Genomic DNA, 24,659 nt, shown 5'->3' with positions numbered 1-24,659 from the left:
CCATGGAGCAGGTGAGGGGCCAGAGAAATTGCAGAAGCCCTGCTGTGGGCTCTGAGTGCTCACACCGCCAGGAAGGAGCCCTGACTCAGCCCTCACAGTCCAGCCTATGGGCTTCTTGTGCAGAAAGTTCAGGTCGTGGCAAAAGTCACACTACCCATACAGGCCGGAGCCCTCCTGTGTGGCTCTGGCAGCAGAAGCCCAGAGGGGCAGAGGCCACTGGAAGTCACACCAAGAAGCAGCTGGTAAAGCCTGGGGGGAGTCTCGGCCTGGGCTGCATCTGCCCTGCCAGCTGCTCACTGGCCTCTGACCTGTGGCCTCTACTAGTCTTTTAGGGACAGGCTCCGCTGCTGATGGATGATGTCTGATCCCAGTGGGCACCTGCCCCAGGCTCTAGGCAGGGGGGAAGGTCAAAGTTCACTACAGTGCTTCGGGGCAATGACAGGGTGGTTCCAGCTCCTGGCCAGGGGACAGACCAACATGGAGGAGAGCCTGATTCCCACTAAAGTATCACAGAAAACACACTCACCTCCCTGGCCTCACTGTCCTAGCAGCTCAGCTTCAGCCTGGATGCTACGTTCTAGACCCCAGGATCATCCCTATACACTCCCTCCAACTGCAGGTGGAAGTGGACTGGAGGCTCTGCACTTTCCAGTAGAGATGATCTGGATTCCCCCCTTCAACCCCCATCTGGCTCACCTCCAGCTCAAGCAGGCCCAGGAAGGAAGCAGCTGGGGAAGAGAAGCTTTTAATGAAGCACTTCACATCTGCCCTGCCCTGTGGGGCCAGGAGCAACACCTGCAGGATCCTGGGCACAGAGGGTGAGGACAGCAACCCCAGGGACACCATGAGGATGTCAGAGGGCCGAGAGCAGGCCAAGGGGCAGTGATAGCACCAGGAGCAGGGCCCTGGATGGGGCGGGAAGGTCCTGCCCACTGACACGTTCCCAGATCCAGCGCTGGTAGGAGGTGACCTGCAGGTAGATGGGCGGGGCCTCACTCTTCGAGCAGCCAGGGCCCCAGCTCACCAGGCCCACCAGGTACCACATGGTGTCCACAGAACAGGTCAAGGGCTCACCACTTATCTCCTGTGGGGAGAGGTGGGGAACAAAGAGGATCGGGGGGCTAGGTGTGGCCAGAGGGAGATACGCCCCAGCTCTAGGACAAACACAGTGACCTCACACCACATCTCTCCCACAGCCCCCACCCCACCCACCCAGGGGGTCACATAGCTGACAGGTGCCCTAGAGGTCCAGACCCAGGAGACCTCCCTCAGAGGGGTTCTCCATCCCACTTCTTCCTCCTCTCCAACCTTCATCTCCCATCTTTCCCTCTGGTCTCCCATCCCTCCCCTTTGAGCCTGGCCACCCTGCACCCCGACACCACTCCTGGCCGGGGCCCCTGGAGGTGAGAGGGCAAGGAGAGAGGTGCTCACGTAGCAAAACTGCTCCCTGTCAAAGTCCTCTGCGCAGACCATCTTAGAGTCCACGATCCGAACCATTTTGGGGACTTTGGAGATCTTGTGGTATACCTTGTCACACGCCTTGCTGTTCAGGATGGTGACCTCCTTCTCCTGAATGGTCTGGAACTGGGGCCATATGCCTGTGGGACAGGCCCTCACAGTTCAGGCTTCGCGCCTATCACTGCCACCCGCTGCTACCTGCCTGGTGGCTGTCCTTTGCCCCGGGCCCACTCCTCCAGCCTCTGATGAGCCGCTCCTAGAGATTTTGAAGCAGGATGCCCAGCCTGACCTCACCCCTACAGAAACCCATCCACAGGGTCTGTTCCTACTTTAGAGGCTTGCCTTCTGTCTCCATCTCAAAGGCCTGCCCAGCCCCTCACAGGTCCAAATCCCTCCTTTACTCAAGTCTTCCCCAAAGGCCTCTTCCACCCTAGCTAGCCTGGACCCCCCCTCTCTGGGCCCCAGGAACTGTGTCCTCCCATCCCTCCCTCCCTTGTCCTGTCTCCTCCTCCCTCTCACCAGTATGACTCTGTCTCTAGCCAGAGCCCCTGGGGGACAGACAGACTTCCAACCATCCTCAGCCATTCCCCAGATAGGCTATGGCAGGAGAGACAGCCATCCTCACCCCCAAGCTGAAGCCACCATTTTTTTAGGCAAGCTGGCTCCCTGAAGCCATAGGGAAGAGCACCTCTCTTATGAAAAACAGGGGCTCCCTGAATGCACTGGGCATTCCTAACACTCATAAGGAAACGCCCCCTGGATGGGCCCAGGATGACACTCCCACTCTCTGGGCCTTGCTCCATCCCTTGCGATGATAAAGGGATCAAGTGAGGTCCATTGGGGGCAGAGGGAAGCCACATGTGGACTCAGTGACTTTCAAACTCTAAGGGTGCACATTGCCCCTAGCCAACCATGTGGGATCTTTGGGGGAACTTTTTACAGCTCCTCTCACTTCCAGATGTTCTGCTTCAAGTCCTGGATGTCCTGGGATTACACACAGACAGTGAGTTATTACTCTGTGCCCCTCTGCCTTCCAGGAAGTCCTGGCCCGGGGCTGAGGGTTCATGGGCAATCTGGAACCCCTAAGGCCTGAATGGCCATGATGCACTCACTGCCAAGACCCCTAAGGGGAAGGTGAGGAGACTGCGACAGGAAGGTGTCTCAGAAACATCTGTCCATGGGAGAACCCAGCCTGCACCTGGGTCCTCTCTCACCCCACCTCCCCATCCAGTCTGGGGAGGCCCGGACTCACCGTTAACCCTGGGGAGTCCCCAGCCTGTCACAGTGCAGAGGGAGCCGTCCTTCACCTCAAAATCCAAGCCAGGGAGGCAGATGGGCCAGACGTACTTGTTGTACGTGACTGCCCATGCGAGCTTGAGGAGGGCAATGTCGTTGGCCCGGCCCACCCAGGACCAGTACTGACGGGACCGGTACTCTTTGTTTAAGATGACCTGGTATACCGGGATGTCAGATGTTGTCTGAGACACCTCATCAATCCTTGGACTCCCCACCCGCACTGAATAGGTAAAATCATGCCTAGGGGAAACACGAGGGGGGGTCTGTCATCAGCTCCAGGCACCGCACCCCATGCCTCCACTCCATTGTCACACTCGGAGCAAATACAGGCAGGCCACCCACCTGCTTCAAGCCCCCTGACCCCAGCCCTCTCGCAACAGATGTGAACAGGGCCCTGCTCACACACTATGTGGTCCAGCCTCTACAGCAACCCTGTACTTCATGGAGATGAAAACTGAGGCTCAGAGAAGCCTAGCAATCAGCTCCAAGGCTACACAGCCAGCAAGTGGCAGTGCTGGGACATGGATCCAGTGTTCTCTGGTTCCAAACTCTAGACTCTGTCTGGCACCCCGTGCAGCGCCCTGGAAGTGACAGAGGCCTGGCACCATCAATCAGCCCTCCAGCCTCCTTTCCCAGTATGGCCCTCAAGTCTCCAGGTCGGTGCTTAGACTTGGAGCAGGCTCTTCCAGGCAGCACAGATGTTGCCCTCAGGCCACTGCCCTGGCTCCTGAAGATAGGCATGCCCTCTCTCTTGGCCCCACATTGCCCAGACTCCCCTGTGAGCACCTGTCTTCTCATCTGCCTTCCCCAGCAACCCAAGAGGAGTCATGTGTCCCCTCTCTGCCCCCAGGGCCCAGGCCAGGGCCTGGCTTCAAGGGAATGTCAAGGGCTATGGGTCAGATGGAGGCAGGAATGAGTAACTGAAGCAAAGGGTGTGGAATGAAAGAATTAGGACCTCCTTTCTGGCTAGCAACAGAAAGGAGGCCCTGGCCAGGGGCTTCCAAGCCCCCGTCGCTTATCTGTGGCATGACTGTGAAGGACTGGGGAGCCAGGTGAGGGGAGCAGCACACACCCCCCACCCATCCTCGGACAAGGAATCTTTGGGACTCAGCCTCCCCTTGCTGAGAGCAGGAGTGAGGTGGGGGCCAGGATCTCGGGAAAGTGCAGAGGGCACAGCAGCTGCCGACGGACCAGCGCCCTTTCCACCCACCCACCTAGGCCCCGACTCACTGGATCAGGCAGTGGGCCACGGTCAGCACCCACTGGGAGGCAATGAGGGTCCCTGCGCAGATATGTGTGCCATTGGCCTGCACACTGACCATCCATGGCCACCGCCGAGCCATGGACTCCGGGTCCCTGAGGGTGGGGTCCTGCTCCTGGGAGGAGCCACAGGCTGAGGAGGAAGGTGAGAGCTTGATGCAGCATGGGACCCCGCAGCCCCATCCCAAGGCACCATCCCTTGCCTCCCCTCAGCCCCACCTCCTGCCTCTCCAGCTGTGGGCCACACTCAGGCAGTGATTCTCTTTTCCCACTGGATTTCTCTTTTTCCACATGAGGACTGCAGTCTGCAGCCTCCAAAGGGCCTCAGTGTCCCCCAGGGAGCACTCTCTCTGCTCCCAAAGCATGAGCCCCAGAGGTTCCCAGTCACCCGCCTGGTGCAGCCTTGGCCCCCCGAGCTCTGGCCAGATCCTTCAGAAACTCATCCGCGTTTCCATCTGGCCCTTTCTACTTCGGCCAAGGCAGTCCCCTCTGCCTCCTCTGGGAGCCCTCCTGTGATTCACTGATAGGACCCAAAAGGAGAGTGGGCCAGGGGCATGAACAGACACGCCCCCAGGACGACACCCCCGCCGCGCCAACACAGAAGCTGGTCCTCCGGGAAGTGTAGACTTGCAGCACACGGAGGCTCTGCTCCACACCACCTGCCAGGCAAAATTCACCCACCCGACACCAAGTGTTGGTGAGGGTTACCGCTCCAGCTTGCTCACTGCTGGCTTGGGTGAGGGGATGTTGGTGGGTACAGCCACTCTGGAAAAGTTCTCACCCTGAAGATCACGCATCCAATCTCACAGGAGCCCAGCCCTGCTGTTTCCTGGGCAGTTAGTGGGTTGTGAGATCAGCGTGCATGGGCTGGCACCCGTGTGTGTCCAGCCTAACAGAGGGGGACGTCTGCACACACTAGCTCATGGGCTCGGAGTTCCAGGATAGGAAGTAGTTCTGTGGATCCTCGCTCAACGTGCTGGAAAAGCCACTGCTGGAAAGACGGTGGCCTATGGGTGTGACCCCCAGAGCCACGGGAAGGCTTCCAGGAAGCTGTGCGGGAGATCCCCTAAATCCCTGGCTGGGAGCCTCCTGGGTCGGCTGAGGGAGGCGGAAACACGCAGCCCACCCCAGGCCCCGCGGACTCCCGTTGCCTCCGACCTCACCAGGCGGGACGCCTGCCTGGCCCACGGTAGACGCTCAGTAAAAACCCTTGCAAAAGGAACTCTCTTCTCCCTCCTGCCTGCCCCTTCCTCCGCCCCGCACCCTCCTCCCCGGCGAGGCCACGGTACTCACTGGGGAATACCTCTTCAGTAACAGTCACGGTCCGGGCCGGGGAGGCCGGGGAGGCCGGCGAGGTCGGCGAGGCCGGGGAGGCCGGGGAGGCCGGGGAGGCCGGCGAGGTCGGCGAGGTCGGCGAGGCCGGGGAGGCCGGGGAGGCCGGGGAGGCCGGGGAGGCCGGCGAGGTCGGCGAGGCCGGGGAGGCCGGCGAGGCCGGGGAGGCCGGGGAGGCCGGCGAGGTCGAGGGCTGCGGCGGGTCCGGGTCGGTGGGGACCTGGCGGGGGAGGCGAGGCCCGCCTGAGGGGCAGGTGGCCCTGGGGTCACAGGGGACGCCAGGGTCGTCGGAAGCGGGCTCGGACGGTGTCCCTGGCGCCGGGCCAGCCACGCAGCCTGCGGAAGGACGCACAGCGGAGTCGGACGAGGCCCGGGACGGGTCAGTGGAGGCCCCGGGAGGACTGCGGGCGGGGGAGGGGCGGGGGCTCACCCGCGGGCCTCGGCGGCAGCGGTGGCAGCAGCAGCAGCAGCAGCAGCAGCAGCAGCGGAAGGGCGAACGTCCCCGGGCCCCGGCGGCCCTGCCCGCGGGCGCGCGTCCTGCACGCAGGCTCCATCCGGGGCTGGGGGTGGCAGCGAGCGCGCTGCGGAGCTCCTCTCGCGACGGCGCCCCCCGTCTGCCGCCCGCGCCCGCGTCGGCTGTGCGGGGACGAGCGCGCTCCTGCCCCGGGCCCGCGCGGGCGCCCCCCAGTGGCCGCCCGCGGGGGCGCTCCCCGAGTCCGCCCGCCGGCTTCCCTTCAGCACCACACCTCTACCCCCTTGGCCAGGCCCTTCCCGGAGTCCCCTTCAACCTAGCCCAGCCAATCCCTGGACCTCCTCGCCCCCGCAGCCCGCTGCCCTGGGCTGGTTTCAGGCTTTCATCCTTCCCCTGGTGAGATGAGCCCCAACCCTGGGGCTGGCCTCCAGGATTTCCAAGTGGCCCACCTTCCCCCCAGCCTGCTAACTACAGGGGGGCTTGGCCCCAGGGCACTGAAACTAAGCAGCTGAAAAGGTCTTCCCGAAGGATTTTTGAAGATTGCATCATTTTAAGCAGCATCCCCACACCCCACCTCCACCTCCATTCAGCCAATATTCTTCTCTTAAGAGGTCTCTCTGTTTGGGAAAGACCATGTAGGTAAGGTTGAGTGATGGTGGCCAACCAACCTTTCTGGAGCAGAAGGCCACTTTAAGGTATGTTGGAATTGAGGGAACACTCTGACAGCTCAATGACATAGATAACACATGTAATAAGTAGAGTGGGAGAAATCCTACGAGCAGCTTTCCTTCAAAGCTTTTGGGAACTTCTAAGTGAACGTGAAATCAAGTCAGGACACTCTAACTTTTGCCAGGACCTGCTGTCTTGGGAGACACTCAGGCTGGCCATTCAGTGTTCCAGTCTCTGCAAAGACAGCAAATCATACCTACTACCCTTGGCACCGATAGGACAAGGGCTCTGAACCTGAGGCCCACTGGGTCTGAGCCACCCCCATGCTTCCTCCATTGGGGCAGCAGGGCTCTGGCACAAGTGAGCCCTTCAGGGAAGGCCCCCCTTGAGAAGACAGGCGTCCCGGGGCTAGGGAGGCTCAGAAGGGTTCTGGACACGGTCAAGAAGAAAGAGGACTTCTGTGGTGCAAAACTCAAGAGCATCTTCATTGAACAACTTAAAAACCAGTGGCTCTGGGACCCTCCCCCGAGGGCACTCTGTCCTGATGTCATGTGCTCCCTAGGTCTGCACATCTCCTGAGGGAGCCAGAGGGAGGAAGAAGTGGCCTCTGGGAGGACCTGCCCCAGAAACATCACTCAAAGGAGCCACAGGGAGCCCAAGGACACCAGCAGAATGTAACCAGTGCGGGCGACCGGGCTCAGGAAGGCAGGATCACCCCTACTGATGAACCTCATGTCGCTGATCTGCCTCTTGATCCAGTGGGTGAACTGGGAGGTGCTGGTATAGATGCTTGGGAGGTGGTGCCGGTTGCAGCTAAGGCTCCAGCTCACCACCCCCATCTGAATCCAAGTGTTGTTCACCTGGCACACAAGGGAGCTGCCAGAGTTGTCCTGTGGAGGGGAGGGGAGAGGAGGAGGAGAGGCATGAGAGAGGCAGCTAGAAGCCCTCACTGCAGTCTCTGGAGAAGGTCACACCTTCCCAGCCCACATCCTCAGCATGAGCTGCCTTAAGCTTGGGCCATCCCTGATAATGAGGCATAGCTCTGAACCTGCTCTGTGACATGGAAGCTCAGGATCACACTGGCCTCTCTTTTCATTCTCCTGCTAATTCTCTGACCAGAAGCCCCTGGTCCCCACCTCTGCCCTCCCCAAAATCTTAGCCGGCCTCCAAGGTGCTGCCCTTGACCATTCTTTTTTTCCTACACTCCTGCCTGCAGAGTGGCTATTTGAAATGCAAACCAGCCCCTTAGTTTTGTACAAAGCAGATGCATGTATAAGAATAATGTTTCTAACAGCATGCATCAAAAAGTAATAGCTGTTCTGTCTGCTGATGGTGGGTTTGTGATTTTTTTTAAACTTTATACTTTTCTGTATTCTTGAAAAGTTTTGTAAATCAGAAAAACAGCTCTATCTACATATATTTTTTAATGTAATTCAAACCAAGATTTAAAGAATATAATCTAATGAAGACTGCATGAGACATTTAAGGGAAAAAACAATAAAACTAGACCTAAGAATATAAAATAAGGACAACCAGGTAAATATATATTTTTGTTCTTAAGTGAGGTGACTTAAAATGTCAATGCTCAGCATTTGGCTTCCTATAGTATGGAAGACCAGATACCCTGCCTGACCTTGCTGTAGATCACTAAATATGTATGATGTTGAAAAACATCATTTTAAAGGTATGGCTGAGCTGGCAAGAAAATAAAGATGCCTCAGAGTCCAAAACCTAAGGGAGGGCTAAAACCCAGAGAGATCAGCAAAGCCCACATGACTTTGGTCCCCAAGCCATTTGCCAGACCCAGTGAAACTGAGCTTCTGTTTCCACAGTCTCGTTCATCGGTGCAGGAGTTAAAAGGCAAAACCCAGGGCCTGTGCAAGGAGGGAAGCCTAAAACCTCTTGCAAAAAGCAATACCTCCAAAAAAGGACCATGCCCTCTGAGTGAGGAGAAACTGGGAACACCTGCCCTCATATAAACTTGCAGATGGAATTCACACTACGTGAACAGTTCAAAAAACCCAAGCCAAGGATGTCATTCAAAGTGGACCTGGGTTAGTCATGTGCCCAGCTATCCAGCAAAAGCAAGTATAGATTCTGTCTGAAGGAACCCACTTTGGAGGCTATGCTTCAGAGAATTCTCACAGAGAACACCCTAAAGAACATTTCCTCACTTTTTAAAACATCACCCCACACATAAGGAAGTCAAGATACTGCGAGCAAATGCCAGCCAGCAGGAAAAAAACGAGAGCATAATTAGAGCCTTCATGGCTTGATACTCAGGGATTATTACACTTCTGAACTGGAAGGTTCAGAGTCTCTGGTAATGCTGCACTATTTCATAGGCTTGGGAAGGAGGATATGGCTGTTGGTTGTATTATTCTTTAATCTCCATATTCTTTTGTCTCTTCAATAGAGAGTAAAAACAATTTAAAAAGATAACAGTGTCAATCTTCCTTACATTAATCTCTAAAGTGCAAGCAATTCCAAACAAAATGCCAGACAGATTTTTTTTCAGGACCTTGACAATATGATTCTAAAATTGATATGGAAGGATAATAGTCCATGAATTCTATGACAGGCATGAGAAAGAAGAGCAAATTGGAGAGTCAGGCTGGGGGCAGATTTGACCTACCAAAGAGTTAGATATATTTCAAAGCTGTAGTTACAGAAACTGTGGTGCTGACATAAAAATAGGAAAATAGGGGATGCCTGGGTGGCTCAGTGGTTGAGCATCTACCTTTGGCTCAGGGTATGAACCTGGGGTTCCAGGGTATGATCCAGGGATTAAGTCCTGCATCAGGTACCCCACAGGGAGCCCACTTCTCCCTCTGCTGTGTCTCTGCCTCTCTGTGTGTCTCTCATGAATAAATAAATAAAATCTTTTTTAAAAAATAGGTAAATAGGCCAATTGTGCTTTGGAGAGCTAACCTGATGCCTGCACATGAGGAGATATGACACATGCCCCAGAAAGCTCTGGGAAAAAAGATCTCTGTTGTAATGGTGGGGAAACTGATGAAGAAATGTAAAGTTGGATCCTACCATAACAAAACTCCAGAGAAATTAAAGCCCTCAATATAGAAAGTTAAAAAGATAAGACTCATTAAAAACATGTAGGACCTGAGCACCTGGGTGGCTCAGTTGGTTAGGCGTCTGCCTTCAGCCAGGTCATGATATCATGGGTCCTGGTATCGAACCCTGTGTTAGACTCTCTCTTTTTTTTTTAAAGATTTTCTTTATTTATTCATGAGAGATAGAGAGATAGAGAGAGAGAGAGAGAGAGAGAGAGGCAGAGACACAGGCAGAGGGAGAAGCAGGCTCCATGCAGGCAGCCCGACGTGGGACTCGATCCTGGTCTCCAGGATCACACCCCGGGCTGCAGGGGGCACTAAACCGCTGAGCCACTGGGGCTGCCCTGTGTTAGACTCTCCACTCAGTGGGGAGTCTATTTCTCCCTCTGCCTCTCCCCCCACAACCTGGGCTTATGCTTGCTCTCTTGCTCTCTCTCTCTTCTCTCAAATACATAAATAAAATCTTTAAAAAAATATGTAGGACCATAACTTTGACTTGAGATGAAGCATATGTTTGAAAATAAGACTCAAAGTCCACAAAGGGGAGATGTGTTGAGCTTAATTACATCAAAATTATGACTATTCAGTGAAGGACACCAAATCTCACTGGACATAGATTATGAATTAAGATAGGGCATTTACTCCATCTAAAACCAGCTAGAGAAAAAAATAAAAAATAAAAAAAATAAAACCAGCTAGAGGTCAATATTTAGTATATGTAGGGACACCCTGAACATTAACAAGCAGAGAAACAGAGTTGAGAGACTTCTGGGGAAGATGGCAGAGTAAAAGTATCCTGGGCTCACCTCATCCCATAGATACACCTAGATAACACATCAGAGTAAATAAACCAGAAAATGACCTAAAGACCGGCAGAACAGACTCCCTACAGATAAATGCAGAGGAGAGGCCACATTGAAGAGGGTAGGAAGGGTGGAGATTCAGTCAGGAGCCAAACTAACCTGTATTACCATCTGTGGGAAGGGGGGATGCCATAGGTGCAAGGAGGAGAGAAGAGCAGACCCCACCCCAGGCCCAAGGGAAGCCACTGGGAAGACAAATACCTATATAACATCTGACTTTGAGAACCAGAGGGGCCTAACTTTGGCAGTTCTTACAATCAGTAGAGCGAAATACCTGGAACTTTAAAAATCAGTGGCTCAACTCTGGGAGAGCCAGGGGTGATAGGAAACTGAGTCCTTGCTCTTAAAGAGACAGCATAACAAACAGCTGTGGAGATACAGCACTAGAAGCAGCAGTTTATAAAAAACACCTAGGGTATATGAGGACATTTATTTACTAATCTCAGCATGTGTGCTAAAGGGGCAGGAATCTTTGGGAGACTTCTCCAGGAACGAAAGAGCTGGCAGATACTGTTTCCTTCCCTGCTGCCCCCCTCCCCAACCTAGATACATGGACACCTACAGGAACCAGCCCCTCCAGAACACTCTCCCCATAAAGCTATAAGCTGATTTTTCAGCAGAAGCTTTGCAGGCCAGAAGAAAGTGGCATGATATATTCAAAGTGCTGAAAGGAAAAAAAAAACTACAACCAAGAACACTATACAGCAAGGCTACCATTCAGAATAAAAGGAGAGATAAAGAGTTTCTCAAACAAACAAAAGTTAAGGAATTCATGACCACTAGACTGGCCCTACAAAAAATGTTAAAGGGGATGGTTTGAGTGGAAAAGAAAGACCATAAGCAGGAGTTAAGAAGAGTAGGAAGCACAAAAGCAGTAAAAATAACTATATCCATAAAAATCAGTCCAGGAACTCACAAAACAAAAGGATCTAAAGTATGACACCATATACCTAAAACATGGGGTAGTGGGGAGAGGAGTAAAGAATGGGTCCAAACTTAAGTGACCATCAACTTAATATAAACTGCTATATGTGGGAAATGTCACGTAACATATGTAATGGTAACCATGAATCAAAAACTGGCAATAGAATACCCAAAAAGTAAAGAGAGGCACTCCAAGTCTATCACTAAAGAAAGCCAGCAAACTGTGAGAGAAGAGAGCAAGAGAAGAAAGGAAAGGAGAAGAACCACAAAAACAACCATAAAACAAGTAAAAAATGTCAATGAGTACATAACTATTAATTATTACTTTGAATGTAAATAGACTAAATGCTCCAATCAAAAGACATGGTGATAGAACAGATAAAAAAGCAAGAGTCATCTATACACTGCCTACAAAAGACTACTTTCAGATTTAAAGACAGGTGCAGATTGAAAGTGAGGGGATAGACAAGTGTTGACCATCCAAATGGAAGTGAAAAGAAAGCCAGGGTAGAAAGAGAGTTGAGTGAGACTCAAGAGTCTTCACCCCAGTCTCCAGATCCCTGATAGTTTGGAGAAGTGAGGAACCTCCCCCATCTCCCACTCCCAGGGGCACTGAATGAGGGAGATGTGGTAGGGCTTGGCAAGGTGTAAATCAAATCAATTTTTAAATCTAGACTTGTAATCAGACAGGGTATGTAATAACTAAAAGTGACTAGAAACTGTATATTCTGCCCAAAATGATGTTTGAAAGAGGGAAGAAGCTTTGACATGGGGGGACTTGAAAGAATAAAGCCATTGAATGTGGATTCTCTAACAAATTGAGATTCCTCAACAAACAAACACAGGAAGGAATAAGTAGCACGATATTGTTCATGCAAGTTAAAAGACACATACAGCAACACTATGCATTTTTCAAAGATACAGACATCTGGGATCCCTGGGTGGCGCAGCGGTTTGGCGCCTGCCTTTGGCCCAGGGCGCGATCCTGGAGACCCGGGATCGAATCCCACATCGGGCTCCCGGTGCATGGAGCCTGCTTCTCCCTCTGCCTATGTCTCTGCCTCTCTCTCTCTCTCTCTCTCTCTCTCTCTGTGTGTGTGTGTGTGTAACTATCATAAATAAAAATAAAAAATAAAAAAAAAGATACAGACATCTTTAAAGATTTGAGTAGGTGCCTTTGTGGGGAGAGAATATGGAAGATGAAGGGGGAAATCAAGCTAATGATGATAATGTGAGAAGAGAAGATTAACTGGACTCTGGGATCCCAGAGAAAAAGAGAACTCAGAGAGAATAGTAGGGAGAGAGAAAGCTTGCAAATGTGGACATTCTCTTACCACAATGAAATAAAACTAGAGCCCATGACAAAATGTAAACTATCTTATCAAAGGTAAAGAAATTAACTTTCAAAAGTGTTAAAGTAAAAACAGAATTAAAATCTACCATTATTGTGTAGGCCGATAAGAATACCACATGTGGCAAAGCCCATGGGATACGGGCCTGAATTGCACATAGAAGAGTCCCGGGCTAAATATTTTCATCAAACAAGAGAGAATGAAGATAATTATTCATTATTGTCATCAATTATGTATTACCACATATTCAGCTCATGACACTTAAAAAGGAATTAATAAAGACAAAAAGGGGATAATCCACACATTAGAAAGCAGAAAATCATAGCCTTGAGAAATGAAATTAATAGCTTGTTCTCAAAAACCAACAGAATAGATAAGCACTTTACAAATCTTACCAAGAAAAACAGAGAGAAGAAAATGCAAATACTTCACAGTATGAGTAGAAAAGAGGCAAGAACCACATCCTGGGAAAATATACTTCTTCAGAATCTGAAGAATGTAACCTCCTCTTTATGGATTTAAATTCTGGATGAAACGAGTAATTTCTAAGAAAATGCAAATCATCTAAGTCCAATAACCACGAGTAAAACAACTGAAAATATTGCCCACGAACTATCCCTCAAATGAAAACAGGCCTGCGCGGTTTCATAGTCAACTTCTATTCAGCATTCAAGGAGCAGATAATTTATATCGTTTCAAATGTTCTAGAACATGGGCTAATACTTTTCAAGTGAAGTATAGTCTTGATTCTATACCTTGATATAAGGGGTACCTTCCTCAGCATGCTTTAAAAAGGAGCCCAGCCTCACTAGAGGAAGAAAACAAAATGCAAAGGCCAGTGGGTCATGTGCACAGGACTCTTCCATCTCAAGCCAGTACATTTCCCAGGCCCTGAACCAACATTGCCCTGTGCCTGTTCCAGGGCCCAGCACAGGGTGTCTGTTGGAAGAAAAAATAAATTAAACATGTTCTAAAAAAAGAGATTATAAATCTAAATCTGACAGATGAATGAAGCAGAATTACACTCTGAGCAGGGAAAGACGATCCTGGCATGCAGGCTAGGCAGACGTGAGGAATCTGTTCTCAGAGCTGACTCGGCACATCTGATCAGAGCATGGAGTCATCTTGAGAGCTGCAGAAAACACATTTTATGAAGCAAGGCATTCATTCCTGAACAAAATGCTATAGCAGATCAGGAAGGAATGGCTCTCTCCCTGACAGATGATATGCCAGATTAGCACCAGGCTTCATGATGAAGCGTGAGAAGCACATCCATGAAGGCCAGCTACAAGGCAAATTCCAGGCTTTTTGGGGGACATGTGCCTGCGGTATGAAAAAAGCAAATATCGTGAAAACAAAACAGGCAAAAAAATCATAACTAATTACAGCTCATATGAATGTAGGCCTGCAAAGCCCAAGAAAGTCAACTAAAAACTCTTAGATATAACAAGAGTTCAGCTTGCTGTCTTCAACAAGATATTTTCAACAAGAGGATGAGTCTGGGGGAAGAAAATGAAGAAAGTGAAAATGAAGGAAGGTCTGGTCCTGTTGAGGAAGCTGTAGCCACTGATTAACTCTAGGTGTTAATTCGGCTCTAAATATGTGTGTGGAAAATATAGGGTGATCAGAAGCAGCACCAAATTGAGACATGACAACTTGTAAACCACTGCAGCAGAAAAGTAGAGTGTGGAAAAAAAATCAACCCAAAACATAAGGCAGGGGAACAGAAAGAAATATTCTTCTCATCAAGTGGATAAAAGGATATTCCCCCAGATATGCGGACAAAAACAGCATCCAGCTTTAAGCTGTTTAACAAGAGACATGCCTAAAACAAAATGGCATAGCGTCTCCTGGAAGATAGAGTAATTGTTCTGGAATATAGTTCTTGCACTGCAGCAGACAAAATGAGAAGCACACGCATTGTAAAGAAGGAGGTAAATTTATCATTGTTTTCAAATAATACGGCTCTGGACCTGCAAAATTAAAGAGAATCAACTAGATCCACAAAGGATGCTTGTTACATATACACACACACTCACAGACACACACACACTCACACACACACAAACCAAATATATAATTCCAGTAGAAAGCACAATGAAAGGGCAGCCCTAATGGCCCAGTGGTTTAGCGCCCCCTTCAGCCCAGGGTGTGATCCTGGAGACAGGGGATTAAGTCCCACGACAGGCTCCCTGCATGGAGCCTGCTTCTCCCTCTGCCTATCTCTCATTCTCTCTCTCTCTCTCTCTCCTCTCTCTCTTTCTCTGTGTGTGTGTGTGTCATGAATAAATAAATAAAATCTTTAAAAGAAAATACAATGAAAGAAAACATACTGCTCACAACAGATATAAAACAGGCATATTCTTAAGCAGCAGCAGCTTGTAGTAACTATGTGGAGAAAGCTGTGATATCCTTGCTCTAGACAGAAAGAAATGGAACAAAATAGTCTATTTTCCCTAAATTAATCTATTAATTTCCATCAAAATCACCACATGATTTTCTTTTTGACATTATACTAAAATTGTTCAGTTGGAATGAACATGGGAGGACAGCCAGGCAAATTCTTTAAAAGGAGAATAATGAAGGAAGACTTGCCTTACCACATACAAGAAAGAAGAAGAAAGAAAGAAAGAAAGAAAGAAAGAAAGAAAGAAAGAAAGAAAGAAAGAAAGAAAGAAAGAAATACAATAATTTAAGAAGAATGGTGTTGGCAGAGGAATGAGACTGCAAGACTCAAAGACTGACCAAAATAAAATGGGAATGTAAAGTATAATAAAAGGGCATTTCTTTCTTTCTTTCTTTTTTTTTGTAAGATTTTATTTTTTTTATTTTATTTTATTTATTTATTTATGATAGGCACACAGTGAGAGAGAGAGAGGCAGAGACACAGGCAGAGGGAGAAGCAGGCTCCATACACCGGGAGCCCGACGTGGGATTCGATCCCGAGTCTCCAGGATCGCGCCCTGGGCCAAATGCAGGCGCTAAACCGCTGCGCCACCCAGGGATCCCTGGAGATTTTATTTTCAAGTAGACTCTACATTCAACGTGGGGCTCAAACTCACAACTCCAAGATCAAGAGTCACACATTCTGAGGACTGAGCCAGTCAGGCAGCTTCTAAAGGGGGCATTTCTAATTCACTACCAAAAAAATTAAAGTATTCAATGAAAGATTATTTACATAACTGGCTATATTTGGAGGAAAATAAAACAGATTCCTTCTCTCAACCTTCCAGATGAATCAAAATTAAAATATTTAAAGAAAAAGAATTAAGAACACGTGAGTGAAAAATTTTATAATCTTTGGGTGGGAAAGGTAGAAAAGCACAGCACAAAAAGCACTATCATCAAGGGAAATAATGAAAAATCAAATTTTTAAATAACTCTATGGAAAAAAGTCCACACCAAAAGAAGGCAAATGATGGACAGATCAGTAAAATATCATAAAACATTTTATAATGGGTTAAAACTTCCAGTTCTCAAAACTTTTAATAACTTTTCATTTTGAAATAATTTGAGACTCACAGAAAAGTTGCTGTAAGTAGAATATTTTTACTCAGATTTACTAATTGTTAATGTTTTACCATATTTGTTTTATATTCTCTCTCCATCTGTGTATGTGTATATGTGTGAATGTGTGTTTACATAAAAATACATATACTCATAAACCATTTTAAATTAAGCTGAAAAAGACATGATGTTCCTTTATCAATAATTACTACAGCATGCGATATCCAGAGTTTTACAAACCAATAAAAACCAAAGTAGTTTAGTAGAAAACCATGAGCAAAGGACACAGAAAAGTGTAAATGGTCCACTGAACAGTACAAGTCTCTTTATCTGGACTCCCTTTGTCCTTTTACAATTTATTTAGAAGTTGGGTTCTTTCCCTGAACTTGGGTAAAAGCTTGGGCAGAACAAGAAGTGTTGCTCACTGAGATTAATGTAATCAGTGTCGCCATGAGGACAGTCTCATAAACATATCTCAGTTCAGAAATCAGAATATCCATTCCCACACAGCAATCACAATGTCAGACTTCTAAAGTAAAACTTCTCCCCACTGCTGTCTAGGGCTTTTGGCAAGCAGGAGGGAAAAGAGGAGCCAGGACTGCTTTTCCTGTTCCTCTCATTCAGCAACCGCCCCAACCCCATCTTGCTAACCTGTTTTCTGAACCTACTACCAAGGTTAAAGCAGAAGAGTGAGGAGGCAAGAGAACCAGCACTTCCTGCTCTCTGGGTCTTGAGATTGATAGCTGACATCACGCTCCCTGGGTGATCTTGTTGAAACCCCTCCCAGGAGATCTGAGTGTGGGATAGACAATCCCCCATCCCACCCCCCAACCCACCCCTGGCATCCTTTGAATCCTAATGCACATTGTATTTTCATTACTTCATTGAAACTTCCTATTTAATAACTTGTTGTACAAGCAATTAACAGGATTGCTCAATTTCATGAAATTAAAGCAGAAATGAAAGTTTTAGTCTATCAGAGGAACATAATAAACATAATACCTAAATGCCAGTGATGACATAGAGAAAGGGGCACTCGTATACTGCTGGTATTAATATAAAAGGATAAGTATTTGAGAAAGCTAATTTGTCAATATCTCTTAAATTTTTATTTTATTTATTTATTTACTCATGAGACACAAAGAGAGAGAGAGAGAGAGAGAGAGATAGAGACACAGGCAGAGGGAGAAGCAGGCTCCATGCAGGGAGCCTGATGTGGGACTCAATCCTGGGTCTCCAGGATCAGGCCCTGGGCTGAAGGCGGTGCTAAACCACTGAGCCACGGGGGCTGCCCCTCTTTTAAAATTTTAAATGTGCATACAACTGATCTTGTAATTACACTTCTAAAAATTTACTTTAGAGAAATATTTGAATAAATGTGCAAAGATCTATGAACAAAGATTTCTGGCATGGTAGAAAAAATATTGAAATGAGTTCAGATGTCTATCAATAGGAGAATGGTTAAATAGATTATGACATAGCAATATGAAAGAATTGTTGTTCAGTATTCAAGGAGAATGGAATGTATTTACATAGATAGTCCAAGATGGTCCAAGATCTATTTCAAGTGAAAGTAAAAAATTTGTTGGAGAATAAAATTATAGGAGAGTCTTTCATTCATTAAAGATAAAAACTAGAAAAAAATCCTAAAACTTATTTGGGGTTTCATATCTGTATAGAAAGAAATGCTAGGGATAGAAACTAAACAACTTAGAGTGGAAATTTCTAGGTAGTTTGATTATAGGGAAGTCTCATTTTCCAATGTTTGCATTTATGTGCTACTTTTTTTAAAGAGACGCATGCATTTCCTTTCAAATCACACTATGTATATACTTTTTAAATAAAGTAGTGATAAGGGAATCACAGCAGTATAAAACTTAAGAGATGAAACCACGTTTAATTAAAAGATGATTTCATAGTTTTAAATACTTCAAACACAAAACTAGAAAGAGTAAATCTTTTTGCTCAAGAAGACAGAAAAATAAAACCAAATCAAGCCCAAGGGAAGCAGAAGAAAATTAAGAGAAATAGAAAACAATGAAATAAGTAAAAAACTTAACTATAAACCAGGCCACTAGGCAAACTGCAGCATATCCCATATAGCAGGTATCATTGTAGAGCCAATTTTATGATTACATGGCAAGCGGGTTGGAACTCATTAACAAAACAAACAAGCACACATGTATTTGGAAATGGGAAAAAATGCTTATAAATAAGCTATAGATCAAAATGAAATAAGAATGGGAATTAGAGAAAATATTTAGAACTAGATAACAGTAAAAATGCTACATACTAAAGTATGTGGTATTAGGCTAGAGCAGTATTTAGAGGGAAATCTGTAGACTTAAATACTTTTATTAGAAAAGAAAAAAGTCCAAAAATACATTGGAGGTCTTCCTTACCCACTCATCTATCGATGGACGTTTGGCTGCTTCCATATCTTGGCTGTTGTAAATAACGCAATAAGCATAGGGATGCATATATCTTTTCAGATTAGTCTTTTCATTTTCTTCAGGTAAATGCCCAGTGGTGTAATTACTGGATCATAGGGTAGTTCTATTTTTAACTTTTTGAGTAAATTCCATACTATTTTCCACAGTGGCCGCACCAGTTTGCATTCCCACCAACAGTGCAAGAGGGTTCCCCTTTTCTCAACATCCTCGCCAACACCTGTTGTTTCTGGTGTTGTTAATTTTAGCCATTCTGACAGGTGTAAGGTGATATCTCATTATGGTTTTGGTTTACATTTCCCGGATGATGAGTGATGTTGAGTATCTTTTCCTGTGTCTGTTGGCCAACTATATGCCTGCTTTGGAAGAAATGTCTTTTCAGGTCCTCTGTTCATTTTTTAATCAGATTGTTTGGGGTTGTGTTGTTGTTGTTGTTGTTGTCTTGATAATTGAGTTGTATGGGTTCTTTTTTATGGGTTCTTTACATATTTTGGGTATTAAGCCTTTATTAAAAATATCATTTGCAAATATCTTCTCCCATTCAGTAGGTTGCCTTTTCATTTTGTTGATGGTTTCCTTTGCTGTGCAGAAGCTTTTTAGTTTGATGTAGTCTCAACTGTTTTGTTTGTTTCTGTTTTGCTTTTGTTGGCCTTGCCTGAGGAGATAGATTAAAAAACATATTTCTAAGACTGATGTGCAAGAGTTTACTGCTATGTTTTCTTTTAGAAGTTTTACGGTTTGGGTCTTACATTTAGATCTTTAATCTATTTTGAGTTTTTTTTTGTGTATGGTGTGAGAAAGTGATTGAGTTTCATTCTTTTGCATGTAGTTGTTTGGTTTTCCCAACACTATTTATTGAAGAGATAGTGTTTTCCTCATGGCATATTCCTGCCTCCTTTGTCATAGATTAACCATAGAAGTATTGGTTTATTTGGGGGCTATCTATTTTGTTCCATTGATCTGTGTCTATTTTGTGCAAATACCATGCTATTTTGATTACACTAGCTTTGTACATAGCTTGAAATCTGGGATTGTAATACCTCCAGCTTTGTTATTTTTTCTCAAGATTGCTTTGACTATTCTGGGTCTTTTGTAGTTTTATACAAATTTTAGGATTATTTGTTCTAGTTTGGTGAAAATTACTATTGGTATTTTGATAGGGATTGAATTGAATCTGTAGATTGTGTTGGATAGCATAGACATTTTAATGATTAATTTTTCCAATCCATGAGCATGGTGTATCTTTCCATTTATTTGTGTTATCTTCAATTCCTTTCATCAATATCTTACAGTTTTCAGACTGCACATCTTTCACCTCCTTGGTTAAATCTATTCCTAGGAATTTTTTTCTTTTTTATGGAATCGTAAACGGAGTTGTTTTCTTTTTTTTTTTTTTTTTTTCGGAGTTTTCTTAATTTCTGCTACTTCATTATTAGTGTATAGAAATGCAACAGATTTCTGTATATTAATTTTGTATCCTGAAACTTCCTGAATTCCTTTATTAGTTCTATTAGTTTTTTTGATGGATTCTTTATGGTTTTCTATATAGAGTATCGTGTAACCTCAAAATCGTGACAATTTTACTTCTTCCTTATCAATTTGGATGCCTTTTGTTTCTTTTGTCTGATTGTTGTGGTTAAAAATTCAGTACTATGTTGAATAAAAGTGGCAAGAGTGAATGTCCTTGTCCGGTTCCTGACCTTAGAGGAAAAGCTTTCGGTTTTTCACCATTGAGTATGATGTGCTGTGGGTTTGTCATACATGGCCTCTATTATGCTAAGGTTTCTTCCCTCTATACACACTTTGCTGAGAGTTTTTAACATGAATGGATGTTGAATTTTGTCAAATTATTTTTATCCTTTTGTTAATCTGGTGTATCATGTTGATTGATTTGCAGATATTGAACCATCTTTGCATCCCTGGAACAAATCCCACGTAGTCATGGTGAATAATCCTTTTAATGTATTGTTGAATTAAGTTTGTTAATATTTTGTTGAGGCTTTTTGCTTGTAGTTTCATTAAGGATATTGGTCTGTAATTTTCTTTTTGTGTAGTGTCTCTGTCTGATTTTTGTATTAGGGTAGTGCTGGCCTCATAGAATAAATTTTGAAACATTCTTTCCTCTTCGATTTTTTTGGAATAGTTTGAGAAGAATAGGTAATTCACCTGTGAAGCTATTTGGTCCTAGACTTTTGTTCATTGGGAGTTTTCTGATTACTGATTCACTTTTATTACTAGTAATCAGCCTGTTCCAAATTTCAATTTCTTCCTGATTCATTCTTGGAAGATTTTATGTTTCTAGGAATTTATCCATTTCTTCTAGGTTGTCCAATTTTTTCATGTATTATTTTTCATAGTTGTGTCTTGTAATTCTTTGTATTTCTGTTGATTGAACTTCTCTTTCATTTCTGATTTTATTTATTTGAGCCCTCTCTCATTTCCTTGTTGAGTCTGGCTAAAGGTTTATCAGTTTTACTTTTCAAAGAACTAGCTCTTAGTATCATTGATTTTTTTCTATTTTTTTTTTCAGTCTCTATTTTATTTATATCACTCCAATATTTATTATTTCCTTCTACTCACTTTGGGCTTTGTTCTTCTTTTTTCTCATTCCTTCAGGTGTAAGATTAGATTGAGATTTTGTTTCTTGAGGTAGGCCTGCATCATTATAAACTTGTCTCGTAGAACTGCTCTTTAGTCAAAGCATTGCCAATTTTGTTTGTTTTATGTTGTTTTGTTTTTGGAAAAACTGGTTATTACTTTCAATATTATTTTATTGTTTATTCTGGTCTCTATATTATTTATTTCTGATTTTTCTTTATTTCCTTCCTCTACTAAATTTCAGCTAAGTCTCTCCTTTTTCTAGCTTCTTGTGATGTAATTTATTTATTCGAACTTTTTTCTTAACACAGTATTTATAACATAAATTTCGCTATAACATCTGCTTTTGCTGCATCCCATAGGTTTTAGAATATTGTGCTTTATTTTTCTTTTGTTGTGAGACATATTTTGACTTGCCATTTTATTATTTGACCCACTGCTTGTGCAGTAGTGTGTTAATATTTACATGTTAAATATTTAATATTCACATTGTAGATTTTCCAGTTTTTATTATTGATCTTTAGTTTTATACCATTGTGGTTGGAAAACATCCTTAGTATGATATTAGTCTTAAATTTGTAATATTTATTATCTCTTTTTATGTGATTTAATCAGAGGATTGTTCTATGTATACTTGAGAAAAATATGTGTTCTATTTTTCTTGGATGGAATGTTATATATATATATTTTAGAACCATGTATTTTGAAATATTCCTCAAGTAAAAAATGTTCTTGTTGAAAAAATAATAACTGTAGCTGATGGTATTCATTTAAAATAAAGCATTTCAGAAGGAAAGTGGGTGGGGAGACAGGTGAAGTAGATGACGGGGATTAAGAGTACACTTACCATGATGAGCACTGAGTAACGATGTATAGAATTGTTGAACCACTATATTATATACCTAAAACTAATATAGCACTGTATGTTAACTATACTGGAATTAAAATTAAAAACAACAAAAATGTTTTAAATTGAGATGCTTCTGCTGCATCTCAAAGATTTTAGACTATTGTATTTCCATTTTCATTTGTCTCAAGGTATTTTTAAATTTCCTCTTTGATTTCTTCATTGACCCATTGCTTATTTGGGAGTGTGTTGTTTAGCCTCCACGTTTCCATTTCTTCCAGTTTTTTTCTTGTAATTGATTTCCAGTTCCATACTGTTGTGGGTCAGAAAAGATGCTTGATATGATTTCAATCTTCTTAAATTCACTGAAACTTATTTTAGTGGCCTAACATGTGCTCTATTCTGGAGAATGTTCCATGTGCACTTCTGTATTTGAAAATAATATGTATTCTGCTGTTTTCTGGTTGGAATGTTATATATATATGTATATGTACACACACATACATACGCACATATATAATGCTATATATGTACGTATATTATATATACACACACACACACGTAAAACATTCAGCATATATATACTGTATATTAAGGTCTCTTGGGCTGTTCAAAGCCACTGTTTCCTTACTGATTTTCTGTCAGGAAAATCTATTCGGTAAGTGATGTACCTAAAGTACCCCATTATTATTGTATGTATCACTGTTACTTTCTCCCTTTATGTCTGTTCATATTTGCTTTGCACATTTTAGGTGCTCCTCTACTAGATGCATGGATATTTACAATGGTTACATCCTCTTGTTGGATTGGTCCCTTTATCATTATATAAGGCCTTTTTTATTACATTGGGTTTTTTTTTTTAATCTCTTTTGTCAAATAAGTATTGCTACCCCAGTTTTTTGTTTTGTTTTGTTTTGTTTGTTTTTGTTTTTTTTTCTTTTTGCCTCAGTTTGCATGGAATATCTTTTTTCATCCCTTCACTTTCAGTCTGTATGTGTCCTTAGGTCTGAAGTGAGTCTCTTATAGGCAGCATATAAATAGGTCTTGCTTTTTTTATACATTCAGTCAATCGGAGTGTTTAGTCCATCTACATTTAAAGTATTTACTGATAGTTATGTACTCATTGCCATTGTGGTGATTGTTATCTTGTTTTTATATCTCTTCTTTGTTCCTTTCTTCCTCTCTTGTTCTCTTCTCTTGCAATTTGATGACTTTCTTTAGTGTTATGCTTGGATTCCTTTCTCTTTGTGCATGCCTGTGTGTGTATCTATTATAGGTTTTTGATTTGTGGTCACCATTGAGGTTTGTAATATTCTATGTGTATAGCAATCTACTTTAGGTTAATGTCGCTTAAGTTTGAATATTTTCTAAACACTACATTTTCATTCCCCCCACTTCCACATTTTATGTATATGATGTCATATTTTACTCTAGGAAAGGGCAGCCCAGGTGGCTCAGCGGTTTAGCACCACCTTCAACCCGGGGCATGATCCTGGAGACCCCAGATGGAGTCCCACGTCGGGCTCTCTGCATGGAGCCTGCTTCTTACTCTACCTGTGTTTCTGCCTCTCTCTCTCTCTCTCTCTCTCTCTCTCTCTGTCTCTTGTGAATAAATAAATAAAATCTTTAAAAAAAAATCTAGTAAAGAGTTTTTGCAGTGGATGCCACTGGGACAATTGGAAGTCCATATGAGAAAACATAAAAATAGTCCTCTCCCTATCTAAACACCACTCACAAAATGAATGCATGTGGATTTAAGACCTAAATGTGAAAACCAAAAATTTTCAAACTTTAAGAAACAAAAATATAGGGAAGTCTTTATGACCTCAGGAAAAGGAAGGAGCTCTTAAATAAGACGCAAAAAACTTAAGCCAGAAAGGAAAATATGGATCTACATTTGACTACAATAAAACCTAAACTGCTGTTCAGCAAACAAAAGAATAAACATAATGATAAGATAAATTAAAAAAAGATAAATAAAAAATTGGGACAAGATATCTGCAATATACAATGGACACAGAACCAGTATCCAGAATATAAAAAGAAAAAGAAAAAGGCAAACAATAGAAAATGTGCAAAATATCTGAGTGAGTCAGTCATAGAAGAAGAATTACGAATAGAGACTGAGCATGTGAAAAGATGCATAATGGCACTAGTAACTAGGGACATGCACGCTCCAACCACAATGTGATTTCTGTTTCTCGTCTAACAGAACGGAAAACATTTTATAGTCTGCCAGTACCAAAAATGTTGGCAACAATATGGAACAACAGAATTCTCAGACATTGCTATAAGAATATGGATTAATACAATCAATTTGGAAAACAATTAGGCAGTAACTATTAAAGATGAAGGTATAGGGGTGCCTGGGTAAAGTCGGTTAAGCATTTGCCTTCGGCTCAGGTCATGGTCTCAGGGTCCTAGGATCGAGCCCCGTGTTGGGCTCCCTGCTCAGGGAGCCTCTGCCCCTCTCCCCTCCAACCCCCCCCCCATCCCAACACTGTTTTTTACATGCACTCTCTCTCAAATAAATAAATAAAATCTTCAAAAAAAGAAAAGA

The 24,659-nt window shown here is 44.3% G+C and overlaps 2 protein-coding genes across 2 annotated transcripts; both read right to left on the bottom strand.

Annotated features, from left to right (window-relative positions):
* Positions 1–853: 853 nt before the first annotated feature.
* Positions 854–5,900, bottom strand: PRSS50 (serine protease 50). The gene is made up of 6 exons (XM_055344294.1): positions 5,777–5,900; positions 5,278–5,682; positions 3,985–4,147; positions 2,711–2,994; positions 1,432–1,598; positions 854–1,084 (listed from the first exon to the last, which is right to left on the bottom strand). The coding sequence occupies exons 1-6, from the start codon at positions 5,898–5,900 to the stop codon at positions 854–856; spliced, it is 1,374 nt and encodes a 457-aa protein (XP_055200269.1).
* Positions 5,901–6,964: 1,064 nt separating this feature from the next.
* LOC129521295 (serine protease 46-like) lies at positions 6,965–18,898 on the bottom strand. Its single transcript, XM_055342596.1, has 2 exons — positions 18,607–18,898; positions 6,965–7,377 (listed from the first exon to the last, which is right to left on the bottom strand). Exons 1-2 carry the CDS (start codon positions 18,682–18,684, stop codon positions 7,123–7,125), a joined length of 333 nt encoding a protein of 110 aa, XP_055198571.1. The 5' UTR covers positions 18,685–18,898; the 3' UTR covers positions 6,965–7,122.
* Positions 18,899–24,659: the final 5,761 nt, after the last annotated feature.

This window comes from Nyctereutes procyonoides, unplaced genomic scaffold (genome assembly GCF_905146905.1).
Source record: "Nyctereutes procyonoides isolate TBG_1078 unplaced genomic scaffold, NYPRO_anot_genome, whole genome shotgun sequence".
NCBI lineage: Eukaryota > Metazoa > Chordata > Mammalia > Carnivora > Canidae > Nyctereutes > Nyctereutes procyonoides.
The sequence above is the reverse complement of the archived record's forward strand: the minus strand, read 5'-3'. Positions and strand labels throughout refer to the sequence as shown.